We start from the raw sequence: 19,408 nt of genomic DNA on the forward strand, positions 1-19,408 counted from the left end.
GCCAGGGATGCAGCTAAACATCCTGCGAGGTCCACAGGACAGGCTCCCATCACGAAGGGTTATGCAACTGAGAATGTCAGTAATGCTGAGGATTCGGAGAAATCCTAATCGAAACCGATCTTTGAATCTATCTTTTGATTCATAAAGTGAGACCCGTAAGACTATCTATGATCTACCGAATTGTTTGCTAACAGTCGACTTAGCCAACTGTAGTCTCTTTTCGAAACACTGAAGCACAATTGGCACATAATATTGTATCAGTCTCAGGTGCAAGATCTACGCATTGCAGAGCGCCCACCGCACACGTAGTTACCATCTGTCACCATAGAAAGTTATTACAAAATATTTTTTTTGAATTTTTTTTTTAAATTTTATTTATTTATTCATGAAAGACAGAGAGAGGGTGGCAGAGACACAGGCAGAGGGAGAAGCAGGCTCCATGCAGGGAGCCCGACGTGGGATTCGATCCCGGGACTCCAGGATCACACCCTGGGTTGAAGGCAGGAACTCAACCACGGAGCCACCCAGGGATTCCCAAGTTATTACAAATTATTGACTACAGTCCCCAGGCGGTACTTTTTGTCCCCGTGAATTATTTATTTATGACTGTAAGTCTCTACCTCTTAACCCACTTCACCGATCTCATCCGCCCCCTCCTGCCGCCCCTCTGGCAACCATCAGTTTGTTCTCGATGTTAGACTCTGCTTAGACTACGCAGGCCGCGAAGGCAGGAACATGCCTTTGAATCCCCAGCACCCAGCAAGGTAGCAGGCCCGACACTTAGAGAGTGTTTGTTGAACGTAGTTTAGTTCCCGTAGGTGAGCCACACAGAATTGAGATGACTGAGTATTTTGAGTCTGTCTGACTCAACCCTACGGTGACCCGGATGCCGCGTCCTCAGGCACGCCCACGGATCATTCCACACAAGTATCTGAGCTCAATGACGTTCTGAAACAACGAGGATGTCACTCAACCTGATATATTTTCTGCTTCTTTTCATCCCCTCCTCTTCCTTGGGCTCCACAGCCTTCATGGTTTCGCCAACATCTGTCCCCTGATCACTTCCCAAATCTAGATAGAATCAGTCTCACGGTTGAGAAGGGTCGTAGGCACCTTAGCCTTCAGCCTTCACCAGGGGAGATTCCTCTTACAACTCACATCTGTTCCTAGAGTCCACTCCACCCGTCCCGCCTCCAAATGAGTGCAGTGAGACCCCAGGAGCTCAGGAGCTCGCTGCTGAGAAAGCCAGCCCATTCTTTCCGGCATTTGCATTCGGGTAGACTCCTGAAATGCCTCCTCCTGGTCAATGCCTCTGCTCACTCTACTCTGTCCAATAAAATTAAACAGGCTTAACTACTTTCCAGTCCCCCCAGATCTGCTCCTAAAACTTCCTCAGATCCTGCGGCCACCTCAGGGACCTCCCAGGACCAGGCCACGTGCACAGTGTAGATCCCTCTACATCTGCGAAGACAGACATGCCCAATGAATTTTGAGGTATTAATCTATATTTTTCCTCTTGTATCTTTACCCTTTTCTTTTCTTCCACTCTAGCAGGTGGCAGGGTCTGGGTTTTCTCGTCTGGAGGGTGGGAGGGTGGCAGTGATGGGTGCTGTGGCAGCAAATTGCCAGCTCTCCCGTTTCCCTTCCTGGGTTTTGTTTCCCAAAAAGCCTAATTCGGTTGAAGAGATTTTGCTAACTGACTCAGGAAACAAAAGAAGGGGGTGAGGGATGCTTTTAGATTCAACAAAAGCAAACAGGAAGTTCCATTAATAGCAACAGGACTGGAAAAGAGGGAGACATGTCCTCTCCCGGGCCTCTCTTGCCAATCCCAGAGAGTAGGGACTTCCAGGTCTCCTTCCTTACCAAGGGTCTCCGCTCCACATGAGGTCTGAAGCAGCAGGACACCCACCCTTAAGGACCACAGGGACTTAGCCAATGGTTGCCTGCACTGGAATTCTCCCTCTAAACTCCCTCGATTTCCCCACCCACTGCCTCTTACCACTGGAGGCCTTTGTTCTATACTGGAGATGCCTCTTGCACAGCGACGTTGGGGGCCAGAGACACAGCCGCCCCTCATAGCTGGGTGGAGGTGGAGTGGCGCAGTGAACAGAGGTTTGTTGGAGTCAGACAGATCTAGGGTTGAATCTTGGGGCCCATTTACTAACTGTTACCTCCAACGAGTTTCCCAGTCGGGGATTTAGCTTTCCCTTCCAGAAAGTACAGATGATGTCATCAACTAGGGTGGTCATAGAGGCCTATGCTCTGATACCCTGGAAAACCTGCCGTGATGAGTGTGGTCAGCAGACAGCCTTGGGCGTGGGGTGGGAGTTGGGAGACTGTGGCACCTTCCAGAACGACCACAACGTTCAAGCCAACGCCATGCTCTCCACAGGCTGCTCCTAGCCAGTGCCTAAGCACAGCATGGGAATTAGAGCCTGAACATTTCTGCCCCACGTGGGACCAACGTGCCAGAAGGCTATGTCTCAGTCTGAGCTCCTCCCATCCGTTTCTCCTTCTTTCCTCCTTTCCTTTCATGAGATCAGATTTATGTCTGGTCTTGTTGGAAGGTTCTCCTGGCCTGTTCTGTCCTCTTTCTCTTTTATTTTTTTATTTTTTATTTTTTTTTATTTTTTATTTTTTATTTTTTATTTTATTTATTTATTTATTTATTTATTTATTTATTTATTTATTGTCCTCTTTCTCTTTCAGTCTTCCATGGGCATTTTCTCCAGTAATTCCATTTAGGAGTCTGCTCCCCGGAAGACCCAAACTGACCTGACACAGCTGTCTTTTTCTTACTTATTCTTTTTTTTTTTTTCTTTTTTTTATGATAGTCACACAGAGAGAGAGAGAGAGAGAGAGAGAGAGAGGCAGAGACATAGGCAGAGGGAGAAGCAGGCTCCATGCACCGGGAGCCTGATGTGGGATTCGATCCTGGGTCTCGAGGATCGCACCCTGGGCCAAAGGCAGGCGCTAAACCGCTGCGCCACCCAGGGATCCCCACAGCTGTCTTTGTAAGGCTGTCCTATTCATTGGAATCAACAGCACAGTCCTAGCTTTTGGTAGGACTCGGTAAAGGTCAACTCCCTTTAGCTTGTAAGGATTATAGAGTCAGGGGCGGGGTAATATATACACAGGGCTTTAAGTACACATTCCATTCTGTGAGTGGACTTCATTCGCAGGCAGTGTGAAGTCCAACTTCTTAACATAGCACTCCGGACTCCAACCTACCCACGGTATCGGCGAGCAGGTAACCAGCTCTGTGCACAGGTGGGTGGGACAGTGAGGACAGGAAACTGGCTTTGGAGCCAGGTAGACCTAATCTAATCCTACTTTGCTGTGTGACCTTAGGAAAATCATTTAACTTCTTTTCCTTCAGTTGCCTCAGCTACCAAATGGGGCTAATACTGCCTACCTTACTAGGTAGCAGTGGCGGATAGAGAGCATCTATGCACAGCATCTAGCACAACGTCTGGCCTATCTAATAAGCATCCAATAAAAGGAGGCATCATACTCCTATTGCCTTTCATTCATTCACTTATTCAATAAATATTTACTGCAGGCCTACCGTAATAAAGGACTGAGATATTGCGGTGAACCAGACAGGAACAGATCCTTACAGAGCCCGATCAGCACAATGCAAAGCACCTCTGATAACTGTAATACAAACACCTAGATGGTGCTTATTATGCGCCAGGCCCCGTCCTAAGAGCTTCACCACATATTCACTTAGTGAATCTCTACAGCAACCCGGTGAGGCAGGTACTTGTACAAGATCACAAAACCAGGGTGGATCTGAACACAGGCAATCTGGCTCCCGAGTCCATACTTTTAACAGCTGTGTTGCATCGTCTCTCGCAACATCTGAATTAGATTCTATGCTTCCCCAGAGCATAAATGATCCTTAAACAAGTATATATTTAAAAATCTAGTAAATCAGATCAGTAGGAAAGGCAGAGAACTCATTTAGAGAGACACAGGCACAGTAGTGGTAAATCAACCGAGCGGTAGTCACCCATCATCAGCCACGGGTGACCCAGGGGGGAGCAGTGATCTACCCCCACCCCCCGGAATCCCTGCCATTTTCTTGGCTTTCAACTCAGCAGCCATTTTCTGGCAATGGAACTAGGGCCAAAGTTGCTGTGAGATGATTTTTCATCTTAACCCTGACCTCTTCATCTGCTCCGACCACAGGGTCTTCTAGTTCCCATAAATTCTCAACCTCCAAGGTCATATCTTTTCTGCCTACTGGAACATTCCGGCAGAAAAAAATAAAGGAAAGTCAAATCAGTATGGTTTATTTGTTTTTCTCTTTTCATAAAAATGTCCACATGACTGGATTAAGTAGTCTGCTGAGTGTTTGCGAAGTAATCCAGGAGCAGGAAAGGACACGGGACACTGGACACTAGGTTCCTTTCTTAGTACACAGCAGACACCATCCAGTTCTGGATGCCTGTGTGTAGCCAACATGCCAGCAGCAGTCTGTCTGAAAAAACCCTTTATGTTTATGACAACATATCATTCAACATCACTCTAGAACAAAAATGACAACGGTTATATGAAAACGAAAAACAAAAACCATGCCACCTTCTCCTGTCTTGGCAAGAATGACTAAGACAAAAAATAATGGTACTTACTGGGGGACATTGTGCAAGTTTATCAGCTGCCACTAGTTGAACATTTAAGTGTTTACTTTGGGACTTTCCTCTGGATTTAATTAACCGCTGTAAAACCTGGTAGAAGAAGATATGAATCAATGAGTTAAAAGAAAAATGAATAAACCAAGACCTTTTTTATAGCCTGATTAGCCCTGAGTATTAATAGAGAGGAAATACAATATGGAAAATCATATATGCAAACTCTGTAATGACATCACCCCCTACACTGGCTCTCACAGTGGCTTTGATATACGTTCATTCTATTCTCGCTCGGGGTGAGGTCCTGATGGGATCTCAAGCTCCCGCCCTAGATTTTACCCAGAGATTTCAAAGAGAGCTCTGCAAAAGTGGAGGAACTCATCTGTACCAGGTCATTCATGTCCAAATTCAGCTAAGGAATATTTTAGTTCACTAACACAATATCAGATAAATATTAGACATTTATGTATCTGGTCCTTTTGGTCACTGGTCATTATGGAGGTGTTCCAGTTTACATCAATAAGATGATTTCATGATAGGAATCTAGGCAAGACATTTGCACTGGCCTATTGCTAACATAACCCAGTGACTGGCTGTGTCATTTGGGTCCTGCTATAACTGCATTTGCCATATGCTCCCTTCTCCTTTCCATTTTCTTTAGCTGAAACAGGGCTCTCGCTCCCAGACAGTACTAGTCAGTGGGGCTCTAAAATGCCTCTGCACACATGTCCACAGGAGCCCCCTTTCCTACACTTAATTTTTTTTTTCGTTCCTACACTTAATGACCCCGTGTGGCGGGGGCAGCAGACAAAAGAGGTTGAAATCTATTCTGCTGCAACGAAGGGTCCTCGAATCCCCTTCAGTTCTGGGCCAAAGAGACCTCCAGGTAGTCAAGGCCATTCCAATCCATTCTATCGGTTCCCAAAAGATCCTGATTTGCCCAAGATTCTCAGGTCCATCCTGTGCAGAACCAGTGCCTGCAGGGATGGAAGGCTGAGGGGCTGGGGAAGGAAACAGCTTCTTTAGACATTCTCCATCTGTGAGAGGTGACTACAGCTCTGGCTGGAAGCTGAATTGGCATTTTAGTGCTAAATTGCACTCTTGGAGGCATTAAAAATAAACTAATTATTAAGGTAGTACCTCCCTAGGATATCTGTTTCATATTAACTTTTTAGAATATCATCACTTCTTAAAAATGAAAGAACACCCAAATCAAAAGAGACCAATTTGAGGCTGTCTCGCTTTTATTTTTATCTACCTTTGTGGCATAAAGATACATTGAAGACATTCCATTATGTCTAATCATAGAATACCCTACTCCCTGGAGAACCCAACCTGAGCACATGAATATAGGTATCTTTAACTTTTCTATAAGAGATTTTATACAATGATGTTTGACTTTATATATGGCAAATGTATATACCTTTCCTGAACTACGTACTCTCTCAACCGAGGTCAGAATATAGGTGCTACAGGCACCAACATCACCCAAGAAATTTACTAAGATAGAACCAAAAGTCTCTGAAAAGCCGTACCTTACTTTTCCTCACCTTTCTTAATTTTTTGTTTCTATTATATTCGTGTATAACTGCTCAGAGGGGGGAACCACACAAGAGAATGACCTTCTTCAAAACAATGGCTATTCTTTATTTGCTATCTCAGAATTTCAGACTGTGGGAATTAAAAACTGCCCATGAGAAAGGGTCTCAGTAAGATATTCTCATTACCTACTAACAAAACAAACAAACAAACAAACAAAAAAGCACAGAGCAAAGAATATTTCAAAAGAAATGAGCTTCTAATCCTTAAGGCAGAAATGATCTAATTACCTTTGGAGATGAGACTTTTACATGAACAATAATCGGCGCTAAAGAAGTCTTGATAAGTTGTGCTGGGTGATTGATGGTGTCTGCATCAAGAACAACCAGTTGTAAAGATCTTGCCAACTCAAAGATTCTTTCAATTTCACTTTGTACTTCCGCTGAAAGGAGAAATAATGAACAGGACATGGTTATTTTTATTAATTCTTATATTTGAAAACATAGTATCCCTTTTAGCTGTCTATATCGCAAAACAGAACATTTTGAATTTCATTCTTCTATTAAGGCCTTTTCTAAAGAGAGGGAGAGATGTGTTGAGTTTTGCATTAAACCAAAACATTGGTGAAAAAAAGAGACGGCTCTCCTAACTCACTTCTTACACTTGCCCTGAAATTTACCTATTTGTATAGCTATGTTGTTTATGGTTGCTGCTTTGTGCTAAAGAACTTTTACTTTAGCTATAAAAGCTGAAACCATATTTAGTAAAGACCTGAAATAACATGTGCAGAGCAACATCACATGGAAAGCAAATTATACTGAAATATTTCAATCAACAATTTATATATTAATATTTTGTTAATGTTTTTAAAATCCCACAATTTATGTTTTGACTGACATGTACATTTTTGTATCCAAGGTTAAATGTCTGGGTCTACTCTTATAACTAACATTTTGCTATGTCTTAATTGAAGTATTAGAGTTAGTACACGTGGTCTAAGGCATAATCTCCAGTATTAAAAAAACAAAACAAAAACAAAATTAAGGCCAAGTATATTATAAGTGCTGAAATGCCTTGAGAATGAAAATCTATTCAACTGGCTGTAACAGCCAAGTGACCCAAATCTCTGTGTGAAACTGGTCAAATAAAAAAAAAAAAAAATCTAGTTATTTTCCATGTCTGAAGCAATCCAGTTATTTTTAAAACAAAGCAGATTATGAAAAAAAAACCCACATAATTTGGCTTTCTAAGATGTAAAAAACTTTTTCATATATATTTTATGAATCATCTGATTTATTGGGTCATGTCCAGAGATGATCTTATTTTGCTTTTCACTCACTTTTATTTTTGGCCTGTGTATTATAGGTGTGACCTAGCAATGTTGTAATCGCGTTTAAATTACAGAGTAGACAAAGTTACCTAATATGAGTTGCTTCAAAGATGGCCTCGGAAAGAGGTGATGTTGCTCGAAATATGCTCGTTGGAAAGGGTTTCTACCAGAATGCCATGATTCGTTTTGCTGATCCAGTATGTATTCGAGTTCATGTCACCCACCAAAAAGCTGTCCCTTCCATAACCCAACACAATGACAGGATGCGCCAGATCATGAATGCTCAAGACTGTTATGTAATTCTATTTTCTGGGGCTTTGCATAAGGGCATTAAACTCTTCCCACAAAATCACTGATGTTTAATGCATGATTTATATTAGAAGCATGAATTTAGAGAGTCAACATAGCTATCGTTTTTCATATTATCCAATCCCCATGGTCTGAAAGATTTCATATTGCTCTGAAATGTGACTCGACCCCAAGACATCTGTCCTAAAGAATTTGGACGATTAGGCTCATTTGCAAAACTCTTAAGTCACATACTACATTTGTTAGTAATAATAACATACCTGTCCCTTTTTTCTCACATGTCAAAACAGTTAAAAAAAAAAGGGGGGGGGGAGAGAGATTTTTCTTATGCAAGAAGTTCAGAAAATAAAGTGTATTTGTATTGTAGTAGATTTCAGCCTCAGGCTGTTGGGGTAGGATCTCCATTGGTTGTTGCCAGTAAATTGCCACTGGTTAAGGTACCTCCCGGCCAGGACAGTTGTAGAACAAGTCTGCATTGCTTTAAGTTTCCAATCTGAATATAAATGTCTTCTGAAGTAGCAAAAAGGTAGTGAGGCAAACTGGACTGCTCTGGAACAAAGAACCCTTGAGGCACACTGTATAAATAACACAGAAATACCTGGCCTTATTTATTCTGCATCAGCAATGAGGTAAATGTGGTTTTTGACCCGTGCAGAGGGCAAGCACATGCCCTGCCAGGACTCTTAGGCAATGGGCAATCTGGCACGGGTGGGAGGTGCTCGGGCAAGAAGGCCGGGAGGCTGCCGAGGCCGCACTACAGAGTGGCCCGTATTTGGATCGTGATTCAGTACGTAAACTGTATGTCTGAAAAAGAGAACGGTGTGTATCCCTACACAGCTCGTTTTCTTAAAGAAAAACTTTAGGCAAGCCCAGTAATCTTGACTTCCCATGCTGATTCTCAGAAGGTTCCAAAGGAAGCTTCATCATGATCTTACCCCAGACTAATGGGGCCCTGAGAAGTCGGGGACTATGGTGCTGCAAGACTTCAGTGAACACTTGTCTAGCGTGACCATGACCCTCTAGACCCACCTCTCTCCAGCATCTCTGTCCCCTGTGATCTTTCTTATATCCAAATGCTTAATTAATCTATGCCAATGGCTCCTTTGGGTTCAGAGCAACTTTTCCCAAAGTGAGTACCCTCGAACACTAATCCCTTAAGATATCCTAAGGGGAAAAAGAGATTTTTTTTTTTTTTGCAAAATATATATTGCAGGCTTTAATAATTTCTTTTGGAATTTCAAACACGCATTACTCTTCGTATCTTAGTGGCTCTCAGAAGCCTTGCAGTAAAGAAACTGTCAACTGTTGAATCCAAATTTCCAAATTTGACTTTGGAAAACTTTTGGATATTATCAATTATATCAATTATATCGATTATATCAATTATATAGCAAGGTGTACTTTGAGCCCTAACACACTGGCCTCAACCTACTTTTCCAGTCTTTTCCCCTGTTGCTCTCAAAACCATGCCACCCACCCCCCTTTCTAAGTGTGCTCTGCACAAAGTGCTTGTTTATCAATCATGTAATGATTTTTACATGCTGATGCCTTTGCACATTCTTGTGTGCTTTGAAGAATCAGCTCAAATATAACTTCTCCGAAGTCTTCTCCGACACCTCTTACTCCCTCTTCTTCTTTCTTTATATCCCTAGCCCTTTGCTCATAATTCCATTATCAGACAGCACTGTAACCATCTGCCCTTTCCTTCCGGTGGCTTATGGGTAAGATATTTTTTCTTAGTTATGTTTGTACTTCCTAAGTCCGGCATACCGTGTGTGGCACACAGTAGTGAACATGTGATGAGGGAATGCACAAATGTACATTAACAGGCAGGAAAATGGACATAATGGGCTCACGTAGTGGTTATGTTAATAGATTGCCATTAAATTAATTCTAATGACTGTAGGTATATGAATTTGCAAAGCAAAGGGAAAAAACCAGTGAACCGACATCTGTCTTGTTTTGTCCTCAATATTTACACTAACTCTACTCCACTGACTCAAACAGGTGCCTGGATTATACAGAATGACTTCCAAGGATATCCATGAGACCTTGGCCAGCCAAGGTAGATGGTTCGAGGCAGGCAACCTGGCGTATGTGTTTAAGTGCTTCTCAGCCTCTCATTATACATCAGAGGGAGGAGTAATTAAAAGTTGTGGAGTGAGAAGGAGAGTGGAAGACAGGAGAACAGACAGCGGATGCTTGTTTAAGAAATCTTCAACCTCACTTGGCACTCTTGGCTCCCACAGCCTTTACCTTTGGTCACCTAAGCTGATGCATCATCATTAACTCTTCCATTGTTTTTTTTTTAATTAATTAATCATCTATTTATTTTTTAACTCTTCCATTGTTACTTCGTCAAGGTCAAAGTACTGTGTCTCTAAGAGTGTTCCACTCTGTATGTGAAGGATCTAAATACTGAACTAAGGAAGGAGCTGCTGAGGTCCAGGGTCTTGCTCTCACCGGGACCGACAACTATTCCATTTGGTATGTTTAACATTCTTTCATAAAGCAGCCACCCAACAAACATCTATTGAACAATTACCATGTGCCAACCCCATGCCAGGAATGTAGAGATGACACTTCGTAGCTTCCTTCTAATCTCTACACTTCTTGGCTCAGGGTCAAGACTCAGCCTTCAACAAATTCTTGAGCGGATGCCTGGGCATGCAAGCTCTCTTGGAATTTTTTTGTCTTCTATCATCATCTCAGTCGCTTAAGGGGTCATCCCTCTCTTTCCCACCCTGCCCGTGAGGAAGAGGGGAGGAAAACAAGCGGCCCTCAGAATATGAATGCACAAGAGACTCCTAGAAAGTTACAAGGAGGGGACCACGCCACGCCCGGCGATCACCGAAACCACCAACAGGCTTTCGAGAGGAACGCCGTGATTCCCCAGCAGCGTGGACTTGTTTCTGGGGATGGTGATTCCGTCTTCCACAGTCCTGTTCGTACGTGGCTTTGTGTGGCTAGCTCCACGTTGAGTCAGGGACAGGCGGGGCTCGAGGGAGAGACAGGCGGGGGCTACGTTTCCAGGCTCACAGAAATCCCAGATGTGGAAAAGGCGGAGGTGCACAAAACCAGAGAAGAGGGAATATAATGAAACTGGGGAGTCTACCTCATTTGTCTTAAACGTCAGGGACGAGGTATCTCTACACAGCAGCTACCGCTGGACTACGGAAAATTACCAGACTTCAAAGAAAAAGTAAACATGGTGCCCTCGAGGGTAGAGACATCAAGAAGATTAAGTTCCCCGGTCAACTCTCAACTGTGAAAGCCTTTTTGTGGCAACCCATTCGGGACCCCCGTCGCTCTAGAGCTTTCTTTCCTTTCTGTTCTCACCTGCCCTTAATAAACTTTCACTCTGGGGCGCCTGGGGGGCTCAGTTAGTCAAGGGTCTGCTTTTGGCTCAGGTCATGATCCTGGGGTCCTGGGATCGAGCCCCACGTTGGGCTTCCCGCTCAGCGGGGAGCCTGCTTCTCCCTCTCCCCTGCTCATGCTCTCTCTCTCTCTCTCTCTCTCAAATAAATTAAACCTTAACAAAAAAACCCTTTCACCTCACTTCACCCTTTTGTGTCTGCAAGACTCACTCTTCTACTCCTGAGACGAGAACCCTCCAATCCCATAACACTATGGGATTTTCCCCTTCTCGATCATGGTGGCTTTCGGGATGCTTTCTGACTGTGCTCCAGGAAAGATGCATTTAAGCTCCCTGCATGTTATTAATGCTCGTTGCTGTTTCCACCGGAGGCTGAGGCTATTCTGAGTCCCACTAGCTCACGGCAGAAGCAGCCCTAAGACACCATTATCTAGCTTTCTTCCAAAGATCTGGGAAGGTTGAACATCTCATTTCTTTTCATGTCAGCTGTGACTCAGGCATGACGGAGATCATCAGCCTCACCGAGAAGCTTGGGCAGAGTGGAGATGCGTGGCTCCCCGTGGTTAGGCAGTAGGAGCCCAGGGGAGCCCATGAGGATTCCTCCCACCAGACTAACTCACTGACTAGAGCTGAGCGAGGAGGCTCTGGCTGCTGTAGGACTACGTTCCCTTCTTTTCCATGGATAGCATGCTCTTCAGTCAATCGGCACTTCCCCATTCAGAATGGGGAGCAAACTGGAAAAGACATTCATAAACGCAACGCGTGTCATCCCGCTCTGAAAGCACAGCTTGGAGAAGGACCACATTGAAACATCTTACCTAAGCTGGACCGAGTGTTCGAACGTTCAATTATTGCTCTCTTGCTGGGATTATTTAGGACAGACCTCTTAGCAAGAGAAATGTCAGCTGTCACTCTTGTTATTGATATCCTATGAATAGGAACACAGAACAGAACAAGCCAGTAAACAATGTTATGGGGCTCTCAAGTGATTCATAACCACAGCACTTAATAACCACTTTACATACTGCAGCGCAGCCACAGAATAACAAACACGGGCCGCGAGTATTTCCAACAGGCTTTGGCTAGTAGCAAAATACAAGCCAGGTAGCTTGGAGGAAGGTTTTGGCTATTTAACCAAAACCCAAACCCAAACCAACCTATTGTTAAAAACGCAGCTCTTCCCCCACTATTACCTACTTTGCCAAAATTCTCTTTTTAATAATGCGCACCATACCAGGAGGGAATCAAAACGTTAGGAATAAACCATGCCCTTTCTGGGAAGCAGCAATACAATTTCCCTACAATTCACAGTTGATTTGCTCTAGAACCAGACCTTCAAGAACTACCAACTGCTCTGTGTTACCCACGCATAACAATGCTGCTGGCCAAAGGGGAAAGCCCTCTTCATTTTCATCACCAACACTCGACCGGCTGGTAGCGATGCTGCATTCCTGGTGCTCAACAGTTCATTCATGATACAAGAAGCATTTCTCTACAAACCCAGAGGAATGCTTCATTTCTAAGAAGGTGGAAAATACGATTTCTCTTCTTCATGCACAGGATTCTTCATATTTGCTTAAGGCTCTGGATGCATGAAGTGGGAAGCCATAAGACTACAGTTGAGGGCAAGGTGAGGATCGTGCAAGCCTTGTACACGTTTCCTGCGGTTACGCAAGAGAAGAATAAAGCAAAGACACCACAAATGAACAGAGAGAGGAGTCTATTTCCATATGACTCATCAAATAAGAATCTCTGGAATTTACAGTTTTAAAATTCTTTAAGCTGGGATTGATCAGCTTCGGATTATGATCTACCTGTCGAATGCAAAGAATGCATTAAGCCGATTACTGCCATCATGGACCTTCCTACATTCTTATTTTCAGAGTTTGGAGAGTTCTGGGAAGGAGACAAAAGAATGGTGCTCCTTCCCTTCATGCTCAGTGCACTCGAGCTCCTTCATCTGTATATTCCTTTGGGGGCTGGGGCCGGGAGGAGGTAGAGATAATTGAGCCCCATGTCCTCTCACACCTGTTTGGCATACTCCCAGCCCCTCCTGTGGCTCCTGGCCTGACTTCAGTGACCCAAAGCCTTGAGGAAAATGTAAAATACTCCTTTTTGCAAGTGACTGGAAATTGCTTCTTTAAAGCAACAGGCTGTACTAAAGTTCTGAGGCCATTTTAATGCAAAGCACCTTCTTGTGTCATTGTATTTATAAGCTGTAGATGGTAAGTTTTAAATTTTTACATTTTTTAGAATTTTTAAGCACTATTAAGTTCTTCGAGGCATCTTCAAATTGCCTTCTGCCGAAACTAAGGGTTTTGTGAACTATCTCCAGGCCACTGAGACCACTGAGTGGCGGCTGAGCTTCCGTCCATGCCAGGCAAGCGCCTCTGCCATTTCTGTTTTCTACACTGGGGCTTTGTAGACGATTTCATTGTAAAAAGCTGTTCCACTGCTAAAAAGCTTTGGAAAGCATTGCTCAAGTACAACTTCTTCATTTTACCAAGAAAACTGAGACACAGAGAGGAAGTTCCACGTGATTAGTTAGAGGCTAAGGACGCCTGCAACACAGGCTCCCGAGCACCAGGCCGGGCCTTAGTCACCTGACAGTGCTCTTCTCCGGCAGCCCTGAGCCCCAGGGGCCAGCCAAGTGGTCGAGCGCAGACCCGTGTGACCTTGGCCACCACGTGCAGAGAGGCGTCAGGATTTCAATGAGGTTAAAGGCAAGTGAACCCCACCTCTCAGTCCCATTACCTAGTTGGCCTTTGCAACTTGAGGTAGGAGACCTCATAGGCAGTCCTGTGCTCCCAGCTCCCTTTACTTACAGGATAGGGTTTGCTTGTTTATTTTTGTGTTTCTGTTTGTTTGTTGTCTTTTTTTTTGTTTGTTTGTTTGTTTGTTGTCTTAAGATGGAGCTGCTGGTTAGAAACAGTTAAGTTCCAGAGCAATTCAAATCTATGACTAGAGACAAATGGGTTAATTGAGGAACAGAATTCGACTTTCTAGAATAAGGACTTTTGGAGGGCCTAAAAAGTCTATTCTGCCTAAGGGAGATCAAATTTTCTAGGTCTATACAAGCCAAATAGTGACCTTTTGTTCTTAAAATTTGAAAGGTTTACCAACAGATGCGTTCTCTTATTTTTTAGTGGATTTTAAAAATGTTTACAAAGCCTTTTTCATTTTTTTTTGATAAATTGATTTTTTATTGGTGTTCAATTTACCAACATACAGAATAACACCCAGTGCTCATCCCGTCAAGTGCCCCCCTCAGTGCCCGTCACCCACTCACCCCCACCCCCCGCCCTCCTCCCCTTCCACCACCCCTAGTTCGTTTCCCAGAGTTAGGAGTACAAAGCCTTTTTCAAACACTCACAGAGTTTTACGAGCTTTTACAAGTCTTACAAAAAAACAACAAACAAAACAATAACACACACGCACAGAAAAAAAAAAAAAACTGCTTCATATATTCCACAAACAGGAAAAGGTCCAGGCAATACGGCGTTCTTCTTCTTATTTGTCAACAAAATACCAGCACATTTGTTAATATAAGTCATTTCTTAAACATCTTTTTTTTAAAAAAGATTGATTGATTGATTTTAATTGATTTTAGAGATGGGGCAGGCAGGGAGAGGGAAATCCCCATGGAGCGTGGAGTCCCTCGTGGGCTCAGTCCCAGGACCCTGACGGAGATCACGACCTAGCAGAAAACAAGAGTCGGCCTCTTGGAAAGTATTATTATAAGTTATTTCTTACTAACAGCACACACGTGTGCACGAAAGAGCTCAGGACAAGACAGGCACAGCCCCAGAAACTCTTCGATAAGACAAAGCAGAAGTTTCTATTTTCCGTACAGAGATGCTACTGTTATCAAAATCAGACACCAGATCCAAACTTTTTTTTTTTTTTTAAGGCTTCCCAACAATATAATTGAAGTTTATATACTTCTTTTTTGGTTTATATACTTTACAAATACTCTTCATATACTATATGATATTTTTATACTATATTATATATAAATCAATATATATTTATATTTTATAATATACTATTTTTATAGTATATTATATGATATATAATATACTATATGATATATAATATACTATATTATATATTTTTATTATTATTTTCTTACTTAAAACAATGCCCTTTCGACTTCTTTGCTTGCTTTACTCACTGCCTCCAGTGTCTTTCAGTATTTCCATGCGTCTTATTCGATATGTCTTAAAAGTTCCCTACGAGACTCTTCTGTGACAGTGTCAGGGATTATTGTCTCATAGATAAACACGAACAGGAGTTTAATTCCTCGGCAAATTGCGTATAGTAGCAAATGTCACTGAAAACTAGCAAAAATTGTTCTCTAAATCTAGCAAATCTGAATCCCAACTGTTCTTTATTTCTGTTTTGGAATTCATCATAATTGCTGCAATCTATGACGACCTGTGAGTATTAGTTTTCTAGGAAAAGATACTATTTTTAGTTGTAACCTATACATTCAAAAACAATTAGTATTTCCATGTTGGTTCAGAACAGCTCTAAGGTCCTTCTGTACTCTCTCCTTGCTACATCTAACATGCAATGCTATTAGTGCGTTCATTAAAAAAAAAAAAAAAAAAAAAAGCCTTCATAGAGAAGACAATTTTAAAGGCCAGAACAGTAAGTACGCTGTCAAGAGAATTGAGATGGAGGGCATACGTAGATCTGAGCATTCTCCATGGATCCTGCTCCTGCAGGTTGTGTGACCCTGGACAAGTCAGGTCATCTTTTGGGCATCAGTATCCTAATCAATGAGATGGCAATGGTGGCTTTGCTAAACTATCTCATGGGCCTGTCGGTAGAGACCAACAAGGTAATTACTCCTCGTGCTCTATGTTGATGGGCACAAGCAGAGCGTATGTAAGTCAACTACTGGAGGTTTTCACCACTGGAGGAGACAGTTTCTTTATATCCTATGCTCAAAACTTAGTCTACCATGAACTCTCCCACTCCCAGAGTCCATGAAATTCATATATACTTTGAGGTAAGAGAATCAGCTCAGACACGTAATCAAAAGCTGCTCATTTAAATATTGGTGTTTGGCATTCGAGTGTTCAATTGCTTCTCTCTAGTGTTTGACCGCCGATGAGTCTGCACGTAGGGAGAGAACGGTAGAAGGTGATAAGAGAGTGATACCGATTTTGAAACAGAAGGTACCGTGTTGTCCTTTGCCATTTGTTGACTGCGGTTACAGGTTGTTTTCGTCCCGCCGTCTTGGCCGCTGGGTGATAGCGTCAAGGGTGCCCATTGCTGTTCGTTAATAAAAACTACCTCCCTGAGTCTCCTGAGTTGTACTGCCGGCCTCTTTTCTTCAAATTCTTTCTCGAACCCCTTTTCTCCTTTGAGTGGCCTTCGGCCAATAACTTCAGCTTTAGATCTCTTCTATACAGGCGACAAGAAGTTCATTTAGGATTTTTGGCCGTGATCACGTTGGTTACAAAGTGTCGCATAACCGCCGTAGAGCCGATCTGATCTAGTTGTGAAAATGCGTGACGCCAACTTCACTGGAGTTGGAAATGATGAACATAGGTCAACACATGGCAGTTGGTTTAACTGCCTGCTGTTGAGGCCGTGAACGGGACATTCAACCAGCTGAACCAGCTGCTGGGCAGGCTCCCCTAATTTATGACGTGTGCGTAGGAACTGCCACCATGCATGGATGCCCACGTGCACAAGGGTCCTCCAGGAACTAGTTGGTTTTTATATGCTTTTTATTTTTCTTACCTGTATTATAGTCCTACAGTAGCAGTCACAGCAATAAAATTGTGTAATAAGTAGCTCTCAACTGACTCAAATAATTTGAGGTATTTAAAAAAGGCAAGTATAGGACTTTGTAATACTCAAGCTGCTGGACTTGAAATCCAGTTTGTTGAGTTATTTTCTAACCAGGATCTGAAAAAACAAGGCTGAAGAAAGTTTCTTAGCCAATGGATCCCTTTTTTTTTTTTTTTTTGCTCTTTCTGAAAAATAGCAAAATAGCGAGACTCTTCCTTGACTCCTTTGTCTAACCTTCTGCCTTCATAGCCAATTAGACGCTGAGTAGGTTTCCACCAGACCATTCTGTTTGTGCCGCGTCACGGTGCTGAAGCCTTCTGCGTAGCTGTTCTCTTGTCTGGTTTCATTTCAAGACTATTTGTTGTTTCCTCTCCCTTTATTAATTGGTAAAACATAATGCAGCAGACTGTCACAGCTCAAAATGTAAGGCTATTCCCCACACAGCAGATGTGTCGGAGTCAGTGTGAAGCTCCGAGCGCGCTGCTTCTCCCTTATCAGAGTCTCTACAGATTCTCAGCTAACGGCTCCATTCCTGGCTTTTCCGCCGCCCTGGCCTCTCGTTATTTGAAAGCAAGTCCACTCTGCTACTCCGGCCTTTCCTGTCTATCTTTTCCCAACTCTGCCATAAATCAGGTCTCTGCAGACCTCATCTCTTTCTCCAACTACTGCATTCGCCGCTGTTCGAATCTTCCTCCCATCCCTGCGTCTCCCGCTGGGCCATCGGACCATATGGAGCACCTGGCACTGACCCTTTAAATCTATTTCTACTAACACCATCTTCAACAGCGTGTGTAAATGCTTGACGCAGCAGGTCCACCAGACTCGAAACGGATCTCTGCCGTTACAATCAAATTCGCTTCCTCTTCCCGGGCCTGAAAATTGAGGAAGAGCCTCAGATGCTTCATTCTTGAAAGGCATAATTAAGCCACTCACTTTCTCTTTGTTAAATTTTAATAGTTCCCTCCTTTTTCCCCCGTAGGCCCTACCTGTCAGACTGCTGCAAACACTGTCGTGTACAAAGGTGCTACGTGGTGACGGACTCAACGTGACACAGGCGGGCTGCGCGACGGGGTGGGATCTGCTCAGCCTGGGGCTGAGACGCGGTGGCCCGATGGCTCAGGGCCTCTTGAGGCGAGGACGGCCCGGGTTACAACCACGTGACTCTCAGCACAGCGACCCAGAGGGCGAGCCGCGGAGGCTCGCCGCGTCCCTGCCGCCGAGGGCCGCCCGAAGCTCAGGCTGCGGCCCGGTCGGCGGCGGCCAGGCCGAACTGCTGTCACGGTCAAGACTCGGAGCTCAGCCATCCTTTGCGGCGCTCCTTGCAGAGCGAGCTGGCCCGGAGCAAGCATCCTCCAGCGGAGCAGCTGGCCCGGTGCGCGGCTGCTCCAGACCACGGCCAAGGACCTGCACTCGCCCTCCAACTGCGTGCTCAGGGCTTCGCGTCTGTTTTCCTGGGAACGACTTCGTTCTCCGCCTTCCAGAGCAGGGACACGAGGAGCAGGACACAGCCACGGCCCTCTCACGAGCCCCTGGACGCACAGGCGGCCACGCATCCATCAGAACCTCCGTCCGCCCTGCTGGGCCCAGGTGCATTCCCGCCTGCTGCGCCGTGGCCTGGCCACATCATGTCCCGCCCAGGCGGCCGTGGGCATCCGCGGCTCACCCCGGGGCGCCCACGAGCGTGCCACACGCTTCCGGACCGCCTCCCCGGCCCACGTCGGCCGCCTCACACTGTTCCGAGAGCAAGAGTGGCCCGCGCCGGTCGGAGCCCTTACCCGTCCGTGTACTCGGGCACCTAACGGCACGGACGCATTCGGGATGCTTGAACTAAAATCTCAATTATTGGAACCAAAATCTCAGTTTCTTTGTATTTGGTCCCAGAAGCTAATGAATATTGTAAACCCAGTCACCTAGAAGCTTTTCTTTTGACAAACACATACAGCTTCTACTTAAAGCATTATTAGGTTTGCTCTTTTCCTTAAAATGCCGTAATTAAAAAAAATCTTTCCGAAGCTATTTTGAAAAACATCTGGCAAGTTGGGTGCGTGTACTCATACTTCTCGTTTTCTGCATTTCTAGTAAGCCTTCAGTGTTTGCAGTGTGGCTATTTTCAAAAGGAGTGCATTTTGCACCAAAGGAGCTTAGAAGTGAGTCAATATGGACTTTTTACCATTTCTCTGCAAAACACAGCAACTCTTTCAGGCATTTTTCACAAAACTTAAATGATAAACTTATTTGATGGCTGGAGACCGAGCCATGTTAATCCTACGATACGCGCAAAATATACCAATAAAATACAAGGTGATTTCTGGTAAAACACCCAGAACTAAGTACCATCGCCTGCAAACAGTGACTTTGGGAAGCTTATGATGAAAACATTTCTTGCACTCTTTACAGGAATCTCAGTCC

At 44.1% G+C, this 19,408-nt stretch overlaps 1 protein-coding gene across 5 annotated transcripts in view; it reads right to left on the bottom strand.

Moving 5' to 3' along the window:
- CACNB4 (calcium voltage-gated channel auxiliary subunit beta 4) overlaps positions 1 to 19,408 on the bottom strand; it is a 221,948-nt gene that overhangs the window by 15,237 nt on the left and 187,303 nt on the right. For all 5 annotated transcript variants that reach the window (XM_072789208.1, XM_072789209.1, XM_072789212.1 and 2 more), the window contains 3 exons: positions 12,010 to 12,119; positions 6,467 to 6,618; positions 4,638 to 4,733 (listed from right to left, as the gene is read on the bottom strand). In XM_072789208.1, coding sequence (XP_072645309.1) covers positions 4,638 to 4,733; positions 6,467 to 6,618; positions 12,010 to 12,119 — 358 coding nt within the window. The remainder of the gene's footprint in view (positions 1 to 4,637; positions 4,734 to 6,466; positions 6,619 to 12,009; positions 12,120 to 19,408) is intronic.

This window comes from Canis lupus, chromosome 20 (genome assembly GCF_048164855.1).
Source record: "Canis lupus baileyi chromosome 20, mCanLup2.hap1, whole genome shotgun sequence".
In the NCBI taxonomy this organism is placed as follows: Eukaryota; Metazoa; Chordata; class Mammalia; order Carnivora; family Canidae; genus Canis; species Canis lupus.